The sequence below is a fragment of the Felis catus genome, chromosome E2, assembly GCF_018350175.1.
Source record: "Felis catus isolate Fca126 chromosome E2, F.catus_Fca126_mat1.0, whole genome shotgun sequence".
In the NCBI taxonomy this organism is placed as follows: Eukaryota; Metazoa; Chordata; class Mammalia; order Carnivora; family Felidae; genus Felis; species Felis catus.
In genome coordinates this window covers 22,048,350-22,068,805 of record NC_058382.1, presented here as the reverse complement: position 1 = coordinate 22,068,805, position 20,456 = coordinate 22,048,350, and the positions used below count along the sequence as shown (strand labels likewise).

The following is a 20,456-nucleotide window of genomic DNA, read 5'->3' as shown; positions in this document are numbered from 1 at the left end:
ACCTGAGCTGAAGTCGGACGCTCGACCGACTGAGCCACCCAGGCGCCCCAAGGATCTTTTTTTTAAAACACAAATCCAGAGGGGTGGATTTGTCCCCTGGAAATTTGCTGTGGAGCATTTATCTGCAGAAGTGGGGTGACAGGAAGAACGAGGCAGGCTGTGGAACCATGCAGAACCATTCGGTCAGCGTGGGCAAGGGGTAGAGAAAGGCTAGAGCCTGTGTGTATCACGTGCAGTCAAAATCACCTTTGCAAACTCACTAAGTAGCCCCCAATCCAGCAGGGCCTAGACCCTTGGAGACCCCAAATCCCGTTTCTCAGCGACGGCCTGTTTCTCCTGGAGCAGTGGAGGCCAAAGAGCTGCAAAAGAGAAGTGGGTTGAACAAAGAAGAGTTTCCTACACTGTGTGTGCGTGGCGTATGTGTGTGTGTGTGGTATGTGTATGTGTGATAGGTGTGTATGTTGTGTGTGTGTGTGTGTGTAGTATGCACATGTGGTATATGAGTGTGTGATGTGTGTGTGTGATGTGTATATGGGTGTTGGGTACGTGCTGGGTGTGGTATGTGTGTGTGAGTGTGTGATTGGTTGTAATACATGTGTGTGTGTGCGTGTGTGTATGAATGTTGTGTGAGTGTGTGACGGGCTGTAATGCGTGTGTGCGTGTAGGTCTATGTGGCGTGTATGTGTGTGGACTCCACTTGCCTTAGTGGCGTATGATCTGTGTCCCCTGCAAGCAATGGGTGCTGACGCCTCATCTCTGGTTCCTCACTCAGTTTCCCTCCTTACTTGGGAGGTGAAAGGTGAAGGTGCTCACTCATTCAATCTAAACGTTGTGTGTGAACGGATCTGCACGTTTCTGGGTGTGTGTGGGTGCCCGCGTGTTTGTACATGTACAATATGGCCCCATTCGGGAGACCTGGTTTTGCTCTCGACACGGGCTTCAGAGCTGACGTGAGCCTCAGCACTAAGAATGCTGACTTCGCACGTGACAGGTTGAGGAAGTCGAGTCCCCAAGATGGGTCCTGTGTCCCCGGGAGTGCAAACCAGCATGGGACCTCTGGTCCCCACTGCAGACTTAGCAAACACTTCCTAGGGTCCCCAGCGGACTACCTTCCCTGCTAAGCCACCCCACAATGTCTACCTACAAGGGCGCTTCTCCACCCAGGCTCAACAGAGGCCCACATGGGGGCCTTTGAGGGACCCGAATCCCAGTCTTCATCCTGGAAATTAACTCAGAATTTCTGGCGGTGGAGGAGGGACCACGTGTCGGCATTTTTTAAAGCCCCCAAGCAGTTTCTTTCACCTGGGTTTTTTCAAAGTACGATCTTTACACTGCATCGGAATCACCAGGGACACTTTGTTCAACATATTGCCTTCTGGCCCCCACCCCAGACCTAGAGAATCAGAAGTGCTGTGCGTTGTGTTCCAAAACTAGTGTCTAAAAATCCCCTGGTGATTCTAATGGGCTTGAGAACCACTGCTTTACTGTGAATTTCAAATGTGTGTCCTTTGGAAATATTCACACACATCCTTATGCATCACTGCAGTCCCCACCTAGTAACATCGCCCCCCTCACCCCCACTGAGGCCTGGAGGCAAAAGTCCACATTCTCCCTCTGTAGCTCCTGCTAATGAACGCCCATGCATCCTCTGCGAACCCCTTGCCAGATGCACTTAATCATTTCCAGGTGCATTTCTGAAATGCATCCTGAGTTTCACCCAGTACCTGCAGGCCTCACCTCTGCCAGCTCTCACTGCAGGGCCCTCCCCTACGTTCCTGCTAACCTAGGGAGCCAGGATTCTGAGTTCCTAGTTGGGGTCTCCTGTCACAAGTCCGGCTGCTATCCCCTCAGCTCCAGAACCTGCTTCTGCTCCAACCGGCCACCGGACTGCTGGGTCAGCCCAGAAGTGCCTGTCCATAGCGTCTGTCCCACTGAGGGTTCCCTGACCTCTGATGAGGTGTCCAAATAGCATGGCTGGAGTGAATCTGACTCCAGAAAGTGGGAAAATGGTGCCCGAGGCCATTTATGCCTTTAGCTCAAAGGGGATACTCTTCCTGCTAGATCCACGTCATTGGTCTAGCCAGAGACAATTGGGACTTTTCAATTTAGAGACATACATTCCCAATTTGGCCTCCCTTCCCATCTCTGAGGTGTCCAGGGGTGACCTTTAGCATCTTGCACGAGTCAATGGGGAGCCCATAGCCACCATTTTGAAGATGCAGACAATAGTTCCGCCAAGGTTCCGGCATGATTTCTGGAGATGATGTGGAGTCCCCTGCTCAGTCAAGGAATCCTTCTCCCCGCCTCTCGAGTGTTGTTACCTCCAAGTGCCCTACGCCTAGAGATTGGGAGTCAGAGCATCCGCTGAGACAGACACAGTAGAATGTCTTGGGGATACACCACTCACCAATGAGTTGCCGTTGCTTTTTATATCAGTGTGGCTTACCAACAAACAGAGGAATGGGTGGGGGCCGCTGAGTTTCCTGGGAGAAATGACCCTGGCTATTGACAGGGTGCTATTGTGAAGAAGTTAACGGACTGCCACGATGCCGTTTCTTCCAGAGAGCTTTTTGATTCCAAAGTCTAGAAGAGACCCTGGATTGCTAACAAATTCTTGGAATACATTGAAATCCACATCTGTTTATCCTCCTCCCTTCCTCTATCCCACAATGCGGGCAGGTCCAAGTTGTATGTTACGGTATCTTTTTCCGTGGTGGAAAGAACAAAGAAGTTGGGTGTTGAATTTAAATAAATATTTAATTCATGAAAATGATCTTATATGTTTTAAAACACTCTTTAAAGCTATTTTTATTCTCTAGAAAGCGCTTATTATAGGTAAATTACACATTTTACTACCGGAGCATTAGGTTTGCCATTAGTACAAATTTAAGGCACTACAAAGACCAGTAGATAATGTTAATTTCAAATACAGAAACTAAATATATTTTGTACCTTTTTTATTACTCATTTTCTTTTAAGTTTTATTGACTGCTTTTTATCTTAACTATATGTCTTTACATGCTGCAATCATAATGCACTGTAATGGTATTAATATTTTATAGAATCGGTATTTATAGTTCTTTATTTAGAAACAATGCAGTAGGTCTGCAGATATCTGAGCTCGTCTGGAATGGTGCCCTCCAAATAATGATAAATTACTTGTGCAGTATGCCATTTGCTAATTATATCCATGATTTACTGCAGAGCAAGACTTAAATCATTCATTTCGGTCTTGCGTAACAGTGCCATAAAATTTTTAGGTTTAAAAATGGTTTCCATGTGTATAATTTAAACAAATTTTAGAGCTATTGTATACACAAAATATTGCAACCACCCATTTGTTACATACTTTGTCTTTTTAAACTTCTACTTTTAATGATCACTGTGGTTGAAATTATTATGCTTAATTTTCATAATCATAGCTTTTAAATCTACAGCCGTTTTCACATGTTAGATAAAGAAAAAGATAGCTAATTGTGTGTAGATAGTATGTCATTCCTGAATAGTCCCAAATGGTACAAAATCATTAAAAAAGCTTAAGAGTACGAATTATTCTTCTATTAAAAAACAGTTGCTCTCTAACTAATTATTAGTTTGAGCTGCTTTGTTTCCAAGAACAAATGTTGATCCTTCTAGCCTTGTTCAGCACACCAAAATGAGATAAACGCTTTTTTTTCTTTCTCCTTCTACCGAAATCTTGCAGGTGAGAAGCCCTACAAATGCCCCCACTGTGATTATGCCGGCACCCAGTCAGCATCCTTAAAATACCACTTAGAACGACACCACCGGGAGCGGCAGAACGGAGCCGGGCCACTGTCTGGACAGCCCCCAAACCAAGACCACAGGGACGAGCTGCCCAACAAAGCTGCTTTGTTTATCAGGCCAGACATCCTGAGGGGGGCCTTTAAGGGTCTCCCCGGCATCGACTTCAGAGGTGGCCCTGCCTCTCAGCAGTGGACAGCGGGAGTGCTCTCGTCCGCAGATCACTCGGGGCAGGCCACCGGCATGACTTCCGAGGCTCCTTCGGACACCCTGAAAGGTGCCGACCTTCCTTCCAAAAGCACCCACTTCTCCGAAATCGGAAGAGCTTATCAAAGTATCGTGAACAATGGCGTGAATTTCCACGGGTCCTTGCAAGCTTTCATGGACAGCTTTGTCCTAAGCTCCTTGAAGAAGGAGAAGGACACGAAGGACAAAGCCCTGTCTGACCCCCCGTCCATGAAAGTGCACGGGCCGGACGGTGGTGAGGACAAGGCGGGCGGTAAGGCGGTCGCGAGGAAGTCGGAGAAATCTCAGTACGAGCCCCTAGACTTGTCGGTGCGGCCGGACGCCGCCTCGCTCCCAGGCTCGTCGGTGACCGTGCAAGACAGCATCGCGTGGCACGGCTGCTTGTTTTGTGCTTTCACGACCTCGTCTATGGAGCTGATGGCTCTTCATCTGCAGGCCAACCACCTGGGCAAAGCGAAACGCAAAGATAACGCCGTTGGGGTGACCCTCAATTGCAAAGACCAAGCCCGGGAGGCCGGTAAGGTGGCCCTGCTGCCCTCGGTACAATCAAACAAAGAGCTGGCGCTTTCCAGTGTGATTGGGCCTCTAGAGTCTGTGTCCGAGAAGACGGCCCAAGGGCCGGTCAAGGAGACTCTGGGGGAGCAGAAGAGCGGCACGTGGCCTGGCCTGGTGGACCCCGCGTTTTGTAACTTCCCATCAGACTTCTACAAGCAGTTTGGCGTGTACCCGGGCATGGTCGGCTCGGGGGCCTCCAGTTCCTGCCCCAACAAGGAGCCCGATGGGAAGGCCCACTCGGAAGATGACGCCCCGATCCTGATCCCCGAAACCGCAAACAAGAATACTACCGACGACCTCTCCGACATTGCCTCCTCGGAGGACATGGACTCCTCCAAGGGAGAGAACAACGACGAGGAGGATATCGAGACGGAGCCGGAGATGATGAGCAAGCCACAGTCCGCCCTCGGCAAGGACAGCGCCGGCGACGGTGGGGATGGCCTGCCGCCCACAGGCGCCCCTCAGCCCGTCCAGGGACTCGTGTCACCGTTGCCCCAGGCGCCCGAGAAGCAGTGGCACGGCCCGGGCCTTCTTCCAGCCCAGGACCCCTCGGCGGGCCTGCCCAAGCCGGAGCGGGGGCCCCCGGGCCTGGAGAAGCCGATGAACATGCTGTCGGTCCTCAGGGCCTACAGTTCTGATGGCTTAGCAGCCTTTAACGGCCTGGCAAGTAGCACAGCAAATTCTGGATGTATCAAGAGGCCAGACTTGTGTGGTAAGTTTTAGAATCGTCTTCCTTCAGTTCATTTCCCAAAACATCAGTGCTGAATTGTGCATTTTTAAAAAATGAGGTAGACTCCTCCGTGAGCACATGTGTGACCTAACCGCCCCGACAATGCTGTATATGCAGTGTAGACAATCACGAGAGTCCGTTTCATTTCGAAGGTTTAGAACTCACGCTTTTGTGTCCCGGTTTGCACCCCAGTGATCGGAGATGCCCGTCCAGAAGGCATGGAGGGGGGGGTGGGGTCTCCCCGTGCGAACTGCTCCTGTTTTTAATCTGTAACTTGAGGGGGAACATATTTTTAAGAACGGAAACACAGACAACAAGACATGGTAACTTGCAAACCCTTCAGTATTTTCAACTTCTGCATAAGATGGCTGAAGACAGCTCCTTCCTTACTGCTTTGCTAAGCCAGACCTGCTTTCTTAAACTTTTCTTTACATTGACTTAGAGGCTACTAAAAATCGTATCACACTAACCACAATGTAGAAATAAAGTGATCCTCTCTCCACCCAGGGCGATTGTTTTGGGGTGTTTGTGACTGCTCTTTAGACATTCCGAACGGCAGTGACTTGTGACCTGGGCCTTCCATTATTGCCTTCTGTCCCTTTGTATCTTCACCTGTCTGTCTGATGTTCTAACAAGCAATGTACGTTGTGAAATCCCTGGTTAGCAGTGTTGTGATCCTGTGTATCTTGGACTTATGCCTGCCTGATCTTGTTAGCAAATTGGCACTTCTTTACCTCCTGAAAGAATATGGTTACCCCAAAGTAATTCCAGGTCTTAAAGACGTAATAATAAATTTGGAGCCTAGAATTGGATCAAATGAATGTCAGGGTGGGCAGGGAGGATCAAAGACATTCTCTTGGCACCCAGATATTCCTCGCTGAAAGCCTCTCTCTGAATAGGAGCTCAGTGTATTGTATCTAGTCCCATGTAGCCTTGCCAGAGACAAATGATTGTGGTACCTTTCCACGTTTAATCTATGAATGGATTTCTGTGACTCTACTGCACCTGTTGAAAAAAGGAAAGGAGAGAAGGAAGAAAAGGGAGGGAGGAAGGAAAGAAGGAAGAAAAGATGGATAATGGAAGGGGTTATTTCTCAACCTCCAAATTCTGATGTTGCTTTGAGCACACAGCAGAATTCAGGAAGCTGGACTGGGTGCGCAATTTAAATTGATATATTTCTTTTACCCTCTCCTTCCCTAATTCACTGAGAACTGGATCAAGCAGTCAGAAATATTTTTTTTGAATTGTCAAAAATCACTAAATGGATTTCTGACAGTTCAAAACAATATTGACGGTTCCTGGCGCTGAATGATTCACAAGGCCCCATTAACCAGTACCCCCCGATCTATTTTTATCCACATATAATTCATTGCGTGTGAAGCTGTTAAAAACAATATTTAAAAGAAGGAGAAAGGGGTTTTATGTCAGTCCAATTTTTTTTTCTCTTTTTTCTGGGGGAGCGATGTTTAAGTCTTCTTTTTTTTTTTCATTGTTGTTTTAAGTTTGTGACTTTTCTTCCTTTATTGTTGTTTGGTATTTTTTTTCTTTAAGTCTATTTTCAGCTCTTTCAAATACCTATGTAGGACCATAGTTCCTGCCAGGAATCCCTGCATCAGAAAAGATCAAAACCTGGCATGTTCATAAGCTCATTCTTCTTGAAATGAGCTCGTATTACCCCTATTAATTTTCCCGTCTTCCTATCAATGCTGAAGGAAGGCTGCCTGCCTTGGAGGAGCTCGCCCACTGGTGTCCTGCACAGTGAGGGTGGAGGGGAGGCAGCGTCAGTGGGCCTGGTGTCTCGTGAGCCCTTGTCCTCTAAACGGAGCACTTCTCACCTCCTCCCAAACAGCAGCCCACAGCACTCCCCTGACAGCTCCAGGGTATGTGCAAAACACTTTGCTTAGTTCACTTTCAGCCCTTGCGCCACAGATCCTGGGGTCTAAGTTGTGGCTCCTCTCTCAAAAGGGGAACGGAGACCCTCGGGCCAGCCAGGCAAAAAAAAAACAACAGGCATCCTGGTTGCCTCTCCAGGTCGGGGTCCGGGTCTTAGCTCTACCCTGCACTCATGGTAAGATGCCAGAATGAACTCTGGCCACAAACTGCCTATTTTTAGAGAGCACAGGTTCTGCATTTCCTTGGGCCTCATTTCTTCTGTGTCCTCTCGCTCGAGCTTGGAAGCAGCCGGGAAGGCCCTCCCCTGGCCCTTGTGTTTGCTTGGGGTGCGCCGGAGGCACTGTCCCTTTTCCTCCAGGTGGGGCCTGCCCCTGCCCTGTCTTCACTCCCCGCTCCCATCTCTGGCCCTCCATAATCAAAATCTTCTTATCTTGATTTATTTTCTTACTGGCTGCTATGTGTCCCAGAGCCCAGGGGGTTGGGGATGGGGGGCCGAGGATGGGGGGGCCCTTTCTACCAGTTGGTATCTGGGAGGAAAACTGGAGCCTCGCTGGTTACAGAATGGGCATTTGGGGGCACCTCTCCCACGGTGCAGCTCACCGTCTCTCTAGCATTGCAAGGAGCACAAATGATGGTTGAAAACTTCCAACCCTTATTGGCTTGACTTTGCAAGAGTGGAAATGATATTGGCATCAGGAAATCAAATATTCCTGACGTTTCTTCCCTCTTCTCTGCTCCACTCAAAGTGGATATGGATTTCCAAATGGAACCACCAGCTTGATATCTGGTTTCCTCAAGAAGCTGGGCTTTGCCAAACCAAAGAATTATTCCGGTATTCCTCATCTCAGGAGAGTTTGGGGTCTGACGGTTGTCTAGTTAGTAAACCCAATTCCCCACTTCGATGCCCCCAGAAACAGGCTTGTAGGAGGAGCTAATGTCCGTCTGTGTCTATTCTCATGGGATGTGAAAGTGTTTGAAGAAGCATCAGTCAAAATCTTGTTCAGATCACACAGACTCCCCACGGAGCTCAGCAGCAATTCTGACACATGCTGGCGAGTTGGAGGAGGTGGCATCTAACCCTAAAGTCTGTGGGCGACTCTCATGCTATAGGCTGTACTTCTAGGTGCTTCCCTATCTCTGCATGCCTGCTTCCTAACTGCTCAAACTCTGGTCTTCCATTGCGTGGCTTCACGGACCTAGGTTCCTGGCCAGTGGGCACTGCCCGTGCCTAGCCAGTGCACTTCTGTCTCGGGTTCAGAAGAGAGAGATGAGGAAGGGGGCCAACCCAGCCCATTGGGTAGGAGACTCCTGTAGCACGTGCCATGGTTGAGAGCTCATGCCTGAACTTTCTAAAGGTCCTTCCATAGAGAATAGAGCATTTGCCTGTCAAAGCCGTATTACAGAAGATCCCGAGAAGGAGCCATCTTGGATTAAGCTGGAGGATATGGACTGTTGGCTCTAGAGTAGGTCAGATCCCACTATGGACCTGATTTCGTTGGGTGAAATCCCACTCCAATTAAAGCTTCCATTTCTTGAGGTGTCTTTCAGACTCCAGGCATAGCCCACATTTCTTTATTCTGCTGAAGAAACATGGCGTACAGGGTCATTCAGGGTCATTAGAGAACCTGGATGTGCCCTGGAGTTTGTTGGAATGGATTTGACCTTGGTCCTGCAATGGGACAGGAGCCACATGAGTATTTAATTAGGGAGCAAGGGCAGGCCGGAGCCGTGCTCACATCCACTGATAGGACAAGGTTGGGCAATCCCCTTGTCCAGGCTGAAACACTTGGATGAACTGTTGAGTCAGCCAGCAGCGCGAAGGTCAGACAGCATGGACGGCATGGGCTTCTGTGTGCCCCAGACGGCACAAAGGCCGGTCTGCACAGCACCTGCAGGGCTGGCTGCATGGCAGGGTTACAGAGCACATTTAACCCCAGTTTGTGGATTTGGACAGCAACCCACAGATCACCCTTACTCTTTGCCTTTCAAACCTGAGACAGATGGCTGGAGGTTATCGTGTGTTGAGTCCGGCAAGCAGGGTTTGCTCGGTGTCTTTTGGTGAGCCCAGAGGCAAGGCTGATGGGCAGCATTAAAGGGAAAGGCAGCGAGAAGGACGACACACTTTGTCCCCCGAAGCTCTGGAGTTACCACCACGCAGGGAAGCGAGGCTGAACGAGGAGACTCCACCAGCGTGTCTGTCATGGGCATGAGGCCTTGCACAGTGGCTTCTGGACAGAGGCACCCACCAGGCCCCAGGAGAAGCTATTGGGAAGGCAGGGTCATTAGCAACAGAGGCCCCAGTAGTCCTAACTTGTTATTCTCAGGTTGTAGGGGAACTGGTTTCCTAACCCAAATTATGCTTGAGACCGAAGGTTCCCTGGGCTCCCGCAGTAGTGAGAGAATCGGGACCCCTCCTTAAAAAAAGAACGCGGGGTCCATCGAAACCTCTTCCCATCATCCATGCTAAGATGTGTGATGAAATCAACTAGGACATCTGAGCTGAACGCTGTTAAAATGGGACTTCCGTCCTCCACAAACCTCGCTGATTTCCAGTGTCGGCAGTCTGAAAATATTCACTACTTACCAGCTACACAGTCTAAAGCAGGGGTTGGCTACTACTTTCTTAAGGGGCCCGAGAGGAAATACATTAGGATTGCAGGCAGTGTGGTCTCTGTCACGCCCACCCCACCCTGCCCTGCAGTGCAGGAGGAGGAGCCACAAATGATCATTAAACAACTAGGCGTAAGGAAGGAGGTGCTGCTGTGTGTCCCTAGAGAAGACACACAGGAACCCGTCTGCTGTTGCCTCGAGGGCCAGTGAGATGATGCAGGGAAGGCCCAGGTTAGTGCCTGCGGGGCTCCACCTACTGCCACTCGAGACAAAGCCAGAGACACCAGAGACTTTCCTGAGAGAGAGGCTTTGTAGACCCCGATGGCCTGGTGTACCTGTTCCCAGAAGGTCACATCTCTGCCTATGCACAGAGACTTGCAGGAGAAGACTCCTCCGTGCCTCATGGAGGTCCCAGAGTCTCCCCGGTCATGGCCAGTGTAGGCAGAGGAGGAAGGGACAGGAGTTTGGCTCTGAAGGGAGCTTGCTCCGTGGAAGCTTCAGTTCCCTCAGTGATGGGCAGAAATGGAAGGATGAAACAAGACGATGGATGTAGAAGAGGTTGGATAAATGGTTCTCAATTGAGTTGGTGTTTTATAGCGGAAGTGAATGTCTACGTGGGGCTGTCGTGACAGAGTGGTGCCAACGTCCAGATGACTTTTGGCTGCAGTCTCCCTTTGCCATGAAGCAAGTACAAATCTCACTTCCCATCAAGGTTTAAGAGATACGTTTTGCTTCCTCACGTCTGCCACGACAGGTCAAGGATAGCAAGGAGATTCTGCTGGTGACCTTGTGATACCTGTTGCAGTGGCCCCACCCTTTCAATTTCTACCCAATTATCTTCCTTCCTGTGAGACGGCAGGTGCTTGGCATAGGGAGTAGGTCCCTCCTCCTCAGCGTTTGACCAAACTTTGGCTAAAGTCTGTGGTCAGAGATTTCCAAGGGGGCTTGGCTGGAGTGTGTGGAAACACCGTGAGAGCTCCCCATGTGTGTGTATGCGTGCGTGCACATGCATGTGTGTGAAGACACCCAAGCATAGGCAACAGGTGCACGGCCCAGGGTTTTTGGTCTTATGGATGATTCTAAGATTGAAGGGGTGGCCTAGCAGCCAGCAGGTTCCTATAAAGGAAGGAGGTTAAATTAGGCAAATGGCACAGGAAGAGAACCACAAAATCGAAATTCGCCAAGTGTATAGGAGCCCATGTTCAGCCAACACCAAGAAGGGCCGTTAGCCTAGAAGATCCTGGGTGTCTCCACTGTAGGGCCTTGTTGTCTCTGAAGCTGCCATGCTTTTTTTAAAGCCAGATGAGCAATCATTCCTCCTTCTTCTCTTCTTTACGAGCTGATTCTAAAATGGATTGGCTTGCAGAGACTGTCGATAAAGCACAACTTTGCACTTGCTTTCTCTGCCTGATTTTATCATTTACGGATTGGTCGTTGGCTTCCAGAGTCCAGCCTGCTCCCAGGAACAGTGTGTGTCCAGGGGCTGATGTTAGACCCCAGTAGGGAGGACCATTTGGCTTGTGCTGAAGTCCAAGGGCACATCCTTCTTAAGTTAGTGCAGAGCAGTACTCCATGCCCCCCACTCTGCTCCTGCTGGCTGCCCCAAAACCAGCCACAGAACCTGTCCCTCAGATTCTGGCGGGACACAGGGGAGGTGCTGTCCCCTGGGATCTCCTGCAGAAACCGGCACCCACGGATGGGCTCTCCTCTTCCCTCGTCCAAAGCCTCACTGTGTGCACTGTCTTGACGAAAAGGCAGCCTCTTTGGATGGCAGCCTCTGCAAACTCTCTGGGCATTCTCTTCCTCCCCCCCCTTTGTAGATTAAATGGGAATGCCACTGACGTGATGTCGTTTGCACTGCAGGATGACAGAACTGTTGTGTGAATACCATTGTATTTGCCAAATGGTCCACTCGTCATTTCAGAACAAACAAATGGATGGTGTCTGTAAGTCGGCAAACACTGGTGACATTTAGCCTTGTTTATGTTCCTTTCCTTTTGCTGCATATTTTTGGCTCCAAAAGCTACTGTCTGAATCAACAGTGCCTCCGAAGCAGGAGAAAAGTCTGGTAGCTTTCACCTTGGTTTCTGTGTGCGTATTCTTTTTCGATTGCTCGATACCTACTGCCCAGGACCCAGCCTAGGGTGAGAGAAGACAGCAACCCAGCTCTTGGTTCAAAAATAATAATAACAATAATACACACACAGACTCAGACACACGCGTACACATCTTTTTCTCCCCAGTGATGACTTAAGACTGGGAGGGAGGAAGAGAAAGCTGAGGGAAGAGAGTGCTGTCAGACCAGACACCCACATCCCTGGGGACGTGCAGACTCTCCGAGCCCGCCCGCTGGCCACTGCCGTGTGATACGGCAACAGCGTGACCCCCTCGCTGTCTTGCGCTGAGTGCAGGTGTCCTGAGCTTAAGCTTGGCTTCTCCCTCCTTCCGCTGCTGACTCGGAGTGATGCTTGGCACTGACAGCCACATAGATACAGGCCACATCTTAGCTATTGAAGGAATCAGGTTCTTTTCTTTTTTATATTCAGATGTTGTGTGCAAAGCCCAGGTTTCAAATAAGTAGTAATTATCTCCTATTACTTAGCGCTGATCAACAGCACCTCTACGCCTAATTGCCAACCTGCTCTAATCACGTAGCCTATTCTTGCTTTAGCCAGAGACGGAAGGACCAAATTTTATAAATATTGCTTTATTGTCATTCCTCCATTAAACAATTAGGGAGCGTGGCCCTGTCCTTGCTTTTGAATGCCTCTAGCCTACGTGGTTTCTGGATTGTTTAATGAATCTGCACATTTTCTTGCAGGTAAGTGACACCCCCCGTTCTAGTCGGTCTAGCTGGACTTGCCCTTGTCTGTTCGTGCTCCTCGGTGGCTATCTGCAGCTTGTTAATTGTGTAAAGTCAAGAGAAGAATGTATACACATATGTGTGTTGAATAAATAATTACTATTGGCACAGGTATGTGTATACACACGACACATCAACCCCACCACAGTATATATAGCAGAGAATCAGGGAGGTTAAAAATATTGCCCCATATGTTCCACTATTAGTCATGGATCGCGAAGGCTTAGTAACTTGAACGAGAGAAAATTCCCTCCGAGTCGTGAATCCTGAGTGACAAACGCTGGTGGATTGGAGGTCCCTTCACCTGTGAAAAATCTGACTGGGGGCCGGGGGCGGAGGCGGTGGGGGGTTCCGCTACGCCAGCTCGCCGAGCTTCCAGGGGCGGGCCCTGAGGGTCTCGTTGGCATTCCTGCTTGTGTCTGATTGTCCTGTATTTTGTAACACTTTAGAAGACTCCAGAAAAGTGCAGTAATTCTCTTTCTCCATAGTATTTAAGCAGTGCTATTGCTAGTTGAATATTGTGTCAGGTTGTCCTATTAACCGGGAACAGACGACAGTAAAATCCCAGGGTACAGGCACGTTGGCATCCATAACTTCAAAAATGGTGACTGAAGCAAAAAATGTGTAAAACTTGTGCTGGGTTATCGTGTGCTTTGGACTAGAGTATTGTTGAAGTAATTAGAAGATTATATTAAGGTGTTCCTGGTAATGAAGGCATGTAAGTTATAATAATTGTAGCTTTCTGAATAAGTGTCAAACTATATCTTTAAGTGTGCTGTATGCTGACTTACAAGTTAGGTCATTTATGAATGGAATGTAAAACAATACTAAAAATGCTTCAATAACTTATCTTGGTATTGCTAATAAAAAAAAAGCTGTGAAACATTAGTGCAGTTTTGAGTCATTATGTTAATTCATTCCACAACACGCCCCCTCCCCCCTCCCCCCCGCACCCCCACCCCGTGACATCCTCCCTTGTCGGAAGCGTCCACAGGGCATTCAGGGAATTCTAGTTTGCTGCTCCACTGGGATGTTGGCTGGGCAACTGGTTGCTTCCCACCCACCCCCTCCAGCCCCGGCTCACCTTTAGGCGGGCCCCACTAGTAACCACTCCCGAACGGGCAAATGCGAAGGCACCCGCAGGTTGGGTGAGGTGACGTGGTGGTGGGTGGGTGACCGCCGGGTGACACGTGCGGATGTCTCTGTACAAGTGACTCTGGGCACCGAGACCCCCCAGGCCTGCTCACAGGTCCCGAGCGCAGGGACACTTGAGGCACGCAGCGCGCAGGCTGCTGTCCCCCAGCCCAGGTGGGGAAGAGACTGCTCACACCCAGCCTCCCTCCAGCGAACCCCCACCTGTGCTTTGAATCCCGTGAAGTGTAGTTTAAAAAAAAATTTTGTTTTTAATGTTTATTTATTTTCAAGAGATGGAGAGAGACAGAGTGTGAGCGGGGGAAGAACAGAGGGAGAGGGAGACACAGAATCTGAAGCAGGCTCCAGGCTCTGAGCTGTCAGCACAGAGCCCGATGCAGGGGCTTGAACCCCCGAACCGTGAGATCATGTCGCTTAACCGACTGAGCCATCCAGGTCCCCCCCTCCCCCCCCCCGTGAAGTGTAGTTTTAAATGGAAAGGCGCTGGGAATTGTTGGAGTTGGAATATTTTTGTCCGCGGAGATTTTTGGGTTGTGCCTGTATTTGCTGTCACAGGCTTTTGCCTGCCTGGTGCCCCACTCCATATCATGGTGGTGGGGCGGGGGTGGGGGGTGGTGCACAGGAGGGAAGGAGTTTGCTTCCTGTTTTTGTTGCTTAGATTTTTTTCTGTCCATGAGCTGGGCTTCAGGGCCCTGCCACTTCAGCGTTTCCAAGCCTTCCTGCTTGGGTCTGTTTTGGAAACGTCTAGACTCCCCGCACACGCCTGCTCCCCGTTTAATTCATCCTGTTGTGGGGGGGGAGGTATTATCATTTTGACAATGTCCCCACACTCCCACATAAGTCAAGCGTCCCGTGTGTGCCAGGGGATGGAAGCCTGGGAATGTCCCCTGAACAGCCCTGGCCTTAGCAACGGGACAGTCACAGCACCTTGACTGCTTGGAACATTCTCTTCAGTATGTCTCCTGCGAACTGTTGATGTGATCCCGACCCCAAAGACCATTTATAGTTGGAGATTGTCTCTGATCTGAGAGAAGCAGAGAGAAGGGAGAGATTCTGCGTCTGAGAACACATGACAAAGCCCACATGGAAAGTGTAGATCTTGAAGAAGGTTTACTAGCTCTCTGCCCACAACCGCTTCCTGATTCTTTGTTCACGGTGAACTGAGAACACGCACTGTGGGTTCTGGTAGAAAACATGATGGGCTCCGCCATGCCCAGTGAAGGTAAAGGGAAGTGACCCCAGCCCCAGGCCCCAGGCCCACGTGGCCACCTTGAGCCTGAACAGAAAGAAGGATCCAGGAGGGTTTTGTCTGTATCTCTAGTGCCCCCTGAGTCTGGGGAACTGTGCCCTTTCCTGGGTTCTCGAGTCCCAAGGGCTCCACGGGGCCTGCATCACCTCTGCAGGCACGTTGCACCTGTGAGGAGGTGCTGTGTTCCCTCCTTGGGGCCTGAAGCCCTGTTTGGGTTAAGAAGCCACATAGGCAGCTCCCAGGATGGGGCTCACCAGCACCCACCTTGTGCAGCAAGGGGCACCCCTGGGCCCCTCTGGACCAGTGCGTCAGGCCTGGGGGCACAGGCAGGGAGAAGGAGGGCTCTGGAAGGCTGCTGGGCCTCAGTGCTTCTGCTCAGGGTTGAACACGTTGCCCGAGGCACTGTTCACCATTCACAGCCACTCTGCATGCTCCAGGACCCCTTGCCTACCCCACAGCCCTGACCTTGCCAAGCCAGCAGGGACTCAGGGGTCCAGTGAGTGGCCGGGGGCCTTGGGTACGGAGGGAGTACCACTGAAAGGGACAAAGCATCACGCTGACAGTGGGAGGGCTCCTGGGGCTGCTTATCTGGGCATCTGCTGTTTTGTCTCCCTCCCTGGGCCCATCCCCTAATGGGGTCTCTACCCATTTCCGCGTCTAAGGCAGGGGGTCTTTCCTGAGTCTCTCCCCAGTGGTGACTTCTCAAGCTTAGAGGAGACCTTTGTGGATTCTCATCCTTTTATGAACCGAGTCCCAGCCTCCTCCCACCTCTCCCTTCATGGCACCCCTGCTTCCCACTCACCTCCCCCTCTTTCCCGCCTGGGGGGAAGAACTCCCTTCTCACCCGTTGAGCGTTCTTGGGAACATCCTGTCTGCTGTGAGCGAGCCGGGTGGGTTCGGGTCTCTGGAACGAGCTGACTTCATTTCACAGCTCTGCGTGGGGGCTGTAGCTCTGTTCCCTGCTGTCACCACCCGCCCCACCCCCCCTGCCATCCCCACATGGGGTTCTAACAAGCCCCACCTGTTTGCACTCTACTTGGGGCAGCCACAAGCATCACCTCCTGGACCTGCCCTTGACCTTTCCCAAGCAGGGCCGGCCCACCGATCTGAGGTGAACGGGACCCCCCCTTGGTAGGTGAGACTGAAGTTTCGAGGAGGTGATTGTGCCTTGAGGCGGGATAGCCGGAGGAAGGGGATGGTGGTCTGCACCTTATGGTAAGACAGAGTCCTCAGATCCACTAATTCATCTACACACGTGGGGAAGTATGTTTGCTTTGATGAAATACAGATATTCTGGTGGTGGGGGAAACAATCTAAACTTTGGGAGGTGACTATGGCTCACGTATAGTCACTTTCTCAGAGATGTCATGATGATTAAATTACCTTCCTGAGTACGCAGTCGCACACTGGCAGCGTCGTCTCTGCATGAGCAGATTCCGCCTGTTGAGCAAACAGTGTGCGTTTTCAAGGTTAAAGTTGGGGAACTCTGCAAAGCTATTTCATTAGCAAAAACACCCATTTGTGCGCCCAGACGCCGGCTGGCTTTCTGACGACTTTCTCTCTCGTGCTTTTTGTGGAGTTGTCCAGGCACACCCATCTAATCGTAACCCGCTGCTCGCGAGGTTACGTTTTCTTTTTGAACTTCTGTTGTTGTCAAATTAATATAATATGCTCTCAATTATCCACATAAAAGGAGAGAGGCGCCCAAGCAGGGAAAGTAAATTTGCAATTAATTTCCTAAATTATTGCTCTTTTTATATGATGGACAAGTCGCTTTTCTCTTTTGACTCAAGGGTTTTGTATGTCCTGGAGGGAGGGCTGGGCGGATCCCCAGGACAGGCCACTCCCAGGTGTTCACACACCTGGGGCAGGGCCGCAGGCAGATGTTCTGTGGGCTCGTGGAGTGGCCTCCGTGGGTGCTTAGGGGTCCGGGGTATGTTTGGCTCTTTCTTGTCAAGGAGAGTCCACTAATCTTCTCGGTCTCCCGAGATCCCATTGGTGGCCTAGTTGGGGTCTCCCAAAAAGCAGACCGTAAGATAAGAACCCAGGGGGAGGTAGCGTATGTGGGCGGAGACCCCAGGAGCCATGAGAAAGGGAGCAGCGAGGGCGACAAGGCAGGAAGAAGCTGCCCAGGTGTGTTAATGAGAAAGTTGCCACTGTTGGGGTCTGCACTCAGTGCCTCTGGGGACCTTCTAAGGCATTGTGTGGAGCTCATCTTGGAATTACCCCAGTGAGGGTTGAAGAAGCTGGGGTATTTAGTTGAGCGTCACTGCAGCCCACACAATGACCAAGCAGTCTTCTTACGTCCAGAGAGAGACAAGAGGCCACTGGCATGCCGAGTGGAAAGGAAGAAGTAGGACACCAACGACATGTGCCACAAGTGGAAACCCCTTGGCCAGAAAGTTTTTACTGCATAAGGTCACCAAGGATGACAGAGACTCATCCCATGATTCCCTGTGGGAAGTGAACTGTGCATTTTAAGTGTTGAAAAGTGCCTGGCCTCTCAGCTTAGACACAAACTTACAGGAGGCCAGGTGGGAGGGCTGGCCTCGGGGTCAGGAGACCAGACGTCCCACCAGCAGTCGAGCTCCAAGGAGCTCTGATGGCTCATCCTTTAGTTTGGGCACCATTTCTCCGTTGGCAAAAAGAAAGGGTGCCTGGACGTCCCCTCGGTAACCTCCTGGGTCTCAGACTCTGACTTTCACGGTCCTTTCTAGCCCAGACTTTTCAGGAGACCTTGTAGGACCTGGTCAGCCCTAGAGTCCTCAGGAACACTCACTTCAGCAGGGCCCTGGGTGTGGGAGCCAAGCGGGTGTCCCCACAAGTGCATGAACACGTGGGACTTCAGATTGACCGAGACTATTTACTGCTCGAGGGCGTGGGGCCTGTGACTACTCACCTCAGCGTGAAGACATTTTTATTAAATCATAAGAGCCCTGAGGAATTTCCCTTTCCTTTTTTTTTTGTAAAGGGGGAGTCAGTACAACTGGATTTTTGAGTTCATGGTAGTGCAAGAAACACTTGATCATTTGACTTTTTTTCCTTTTCAATTTTCAACCTCTTGTGTTCACGGTGGAGCTTGTGAAGGTAGTATTTTCCACGATTAAGTTTTCCTCAAACACATTACAGGTACCAATTTGATAATCCAGTGTGTCCCTCTTCGGACAGTAGTCCCTCTTGGGAACCCCCAGCTCCCAGCCGGCATTCCTACCTGGTGACACCTAGAGGCAGAGAAAGGAGGTGCCGAGTGTGGTATGAATCATACTCTGTCGTGCACCATTGGGGCACAGGGACAGTGCACATCCTCCTCCGTGCGGGGGGCCTTTCTGTCCTTCTACCCTCAGGGCTCTCTTGGCCACTCAAAGTTGCTGTTGGCTAGCAAGCCGCACCCATCCACCCCCGCCCCGAACTTGGGACAGTATGTGCTGTCTCCAAGTGTGAACCCCGCAAGTCCTTGGTCTCTTGTTTTCGATTGCGTATAACCTGATTGCCTCAGTTTTGTCTGCCATGAAATGGCACACTTCTGCACCCTCTAGAGAGTAAGGCGCATATGAACAAGTGACTTGGAGGTTGGCGAGTCGCCCACATTTCAATTATTTAAGGATTTCTGCCGCTATGCAGGACCCAGGCAGGGCTTCCATGAACACTCAGAGCTCGCCAAGACCTTCGCAAGTGGCTAGAGCATCTGGGTAGGGCAGTGCAAGTGCGAGGTATGGTGTCCCTCATCCTTGCCCGTCTGAAGACACCACTGGACAGGGTTCTAAGTTGCCGGGCTAGCGGTCTTCCCATCCCAGAGCGGACACCTCCACAGCGGAAACTGTTCGCTTCAGGTTCGGCGGTCGCATTCCCGGGACGTGCAGAAATCACCCCCGTGGGCTCCAATGGAGCCATCTTGCCTGTGTTCTAAGGCTACACAGGATTTACAATTAGGAGATTTAGAATGGGATCCCTTCGCCGTCAACAGGATTCTGGTACCAGTGGCTTTTGCTTTACATGAAAACTTTGGGCTTGAAGTGTCGTCTCTAAATCACACTCAGGGCAATTAATTTTAAATCCCAAGGGGAATTTCCTTGAGGACTTTGGGGTAGACGCCTTTGCATTTCATTCATCTAGGCAGAGTGCCTGGGTTTCCGTAGCATTGGGTGGGTTCACGAAATGCTGGAGGCGGAGGAGGTGGGTAGCGAGGCAGGAGGATGCAAAGCAGGCGGGCCTCCCTATCCTGGAACCCCCAAGAGGGAGAGGGTCTTTGGATTTGGGGCCAGGCGTGTGGGACCCTCCCAGTGGGGGAAAGAGGGATGCCCTTGGGCCCAGGGCATCCAGGGTGTGACAGCCCGAGAGAGCCAGAGAGCGGTTTGGGGCCTGCAGGCCTGGGGACCCCAGACTGGACACCACGCCCACTATATCAGGGGTCTGCGGGATAGAGAGTCTGAAGGGATGGCGGAGCCCCAGGGGCCTGGTCTGTGACGAAGGTGGACAGAGGGATGGGGAGCCGGAAGGACCCGATGATGGGAGAGGACTCGAAGAACCAGAACAGAAATTGGGCCTGGAGGACAGAAGTGAAGGAAAGAAGCCAAGAGAGAAAATGCGAACAGAGCAGAAGAAAATGATAGAAGAAAAGCCCCCGGAGGGGAGAGGGCAGACGGAGGAAAGCCTCGAGGAAGGGGGGGAAGAGACGCCAGCAGAAATGATCGGGTCCGGGCCGAGGGGAACCCTCGGGAAGCCGCCCGGGCGTGCAGGTGGCACTGTGCTGATGGGAAGGGCCTGGCTGCTGGGCCAGCGGTTCTCCCAGTTCTAGAGGGAACACTGAGGGGGCCGGCCGAGGGGGCTGCAGAGGCCCGGAGTAACAGCACCTCCTCCTTCCGGGGCTCCAAACCACCAGATTCAGGAGGAAATGCTGCAGCTTAATCAGAATTATTTACAAGATAATGGTCCATTGTTTGCACTAAGACAGATGTTGTCTGTGGGAACTTTGTGTTTTATGCTCCTTCCCCTGCTCTGCCTTCACTCGGTGCAGATGGGATCGAAGTAATGTGAGTTATTATTCCAGGGACTGCAAAGTCGGAGGCGCCTTCATCCCAGCCCGGGCTCGGCTGGGCAAACGAGGTGGGCTGGCATCGGCGGTGGGGAGGTGGGTCGCTGCCGGCCGTGGGCCAGGCGGGGCCTCTGGTCTCCCCGTAGCCCCTCCAAGCAGCCTGTGATTCAGAAGGTCTTGTTTCCTTGGGGGGCGGGCCCGTGCAATCGCCTTGTCTGGTGGACAGGAAGGGTGCGCTCTGATTAAGGTGCACTTGCTGTTTGTGGAGTCGAGAGGTCACCACTGACATCGCAAATGAGGGTGGCCATCTGGCCCTCTGCTTGCCAAAAGGAAAGAGCGGCCCCTCTGGGGTAGGGGCTTGGAG

At 51.2% G+C, this 20,456-nt stretch overlaps 1 protein-coding gene across 14 annotated transcripts in view; it reads left to right on the top strand.

Annotated features, from left to right (window-relative positions):
• ZNF536 (zinc finger protein 536) overlaps positions 1-20,456 on the top strand; it is a 438,080-nt gene that overhangs the window by 285,280 nt on the left and 132,344 nt on the right. For 13 of the 14 annotated variants that reach the window (XM_045046852.1, XM_023245651.2, XM_023245649.2 and 10 more), the window contains one exon: positions 3,704-5,275. In XM_045046852.1, the coding sequence (XP_044902787.1) occupies positions 3,704-5,275 (1,572 nt within the window). Of the gene's footprint in view, positions 1-3,703; positions 5,276-12,617; positions 13,548-20,456 lie in introns of those variants that run through there. The other variant, XM_023245653.2, reaches the window with a different exon arrangement.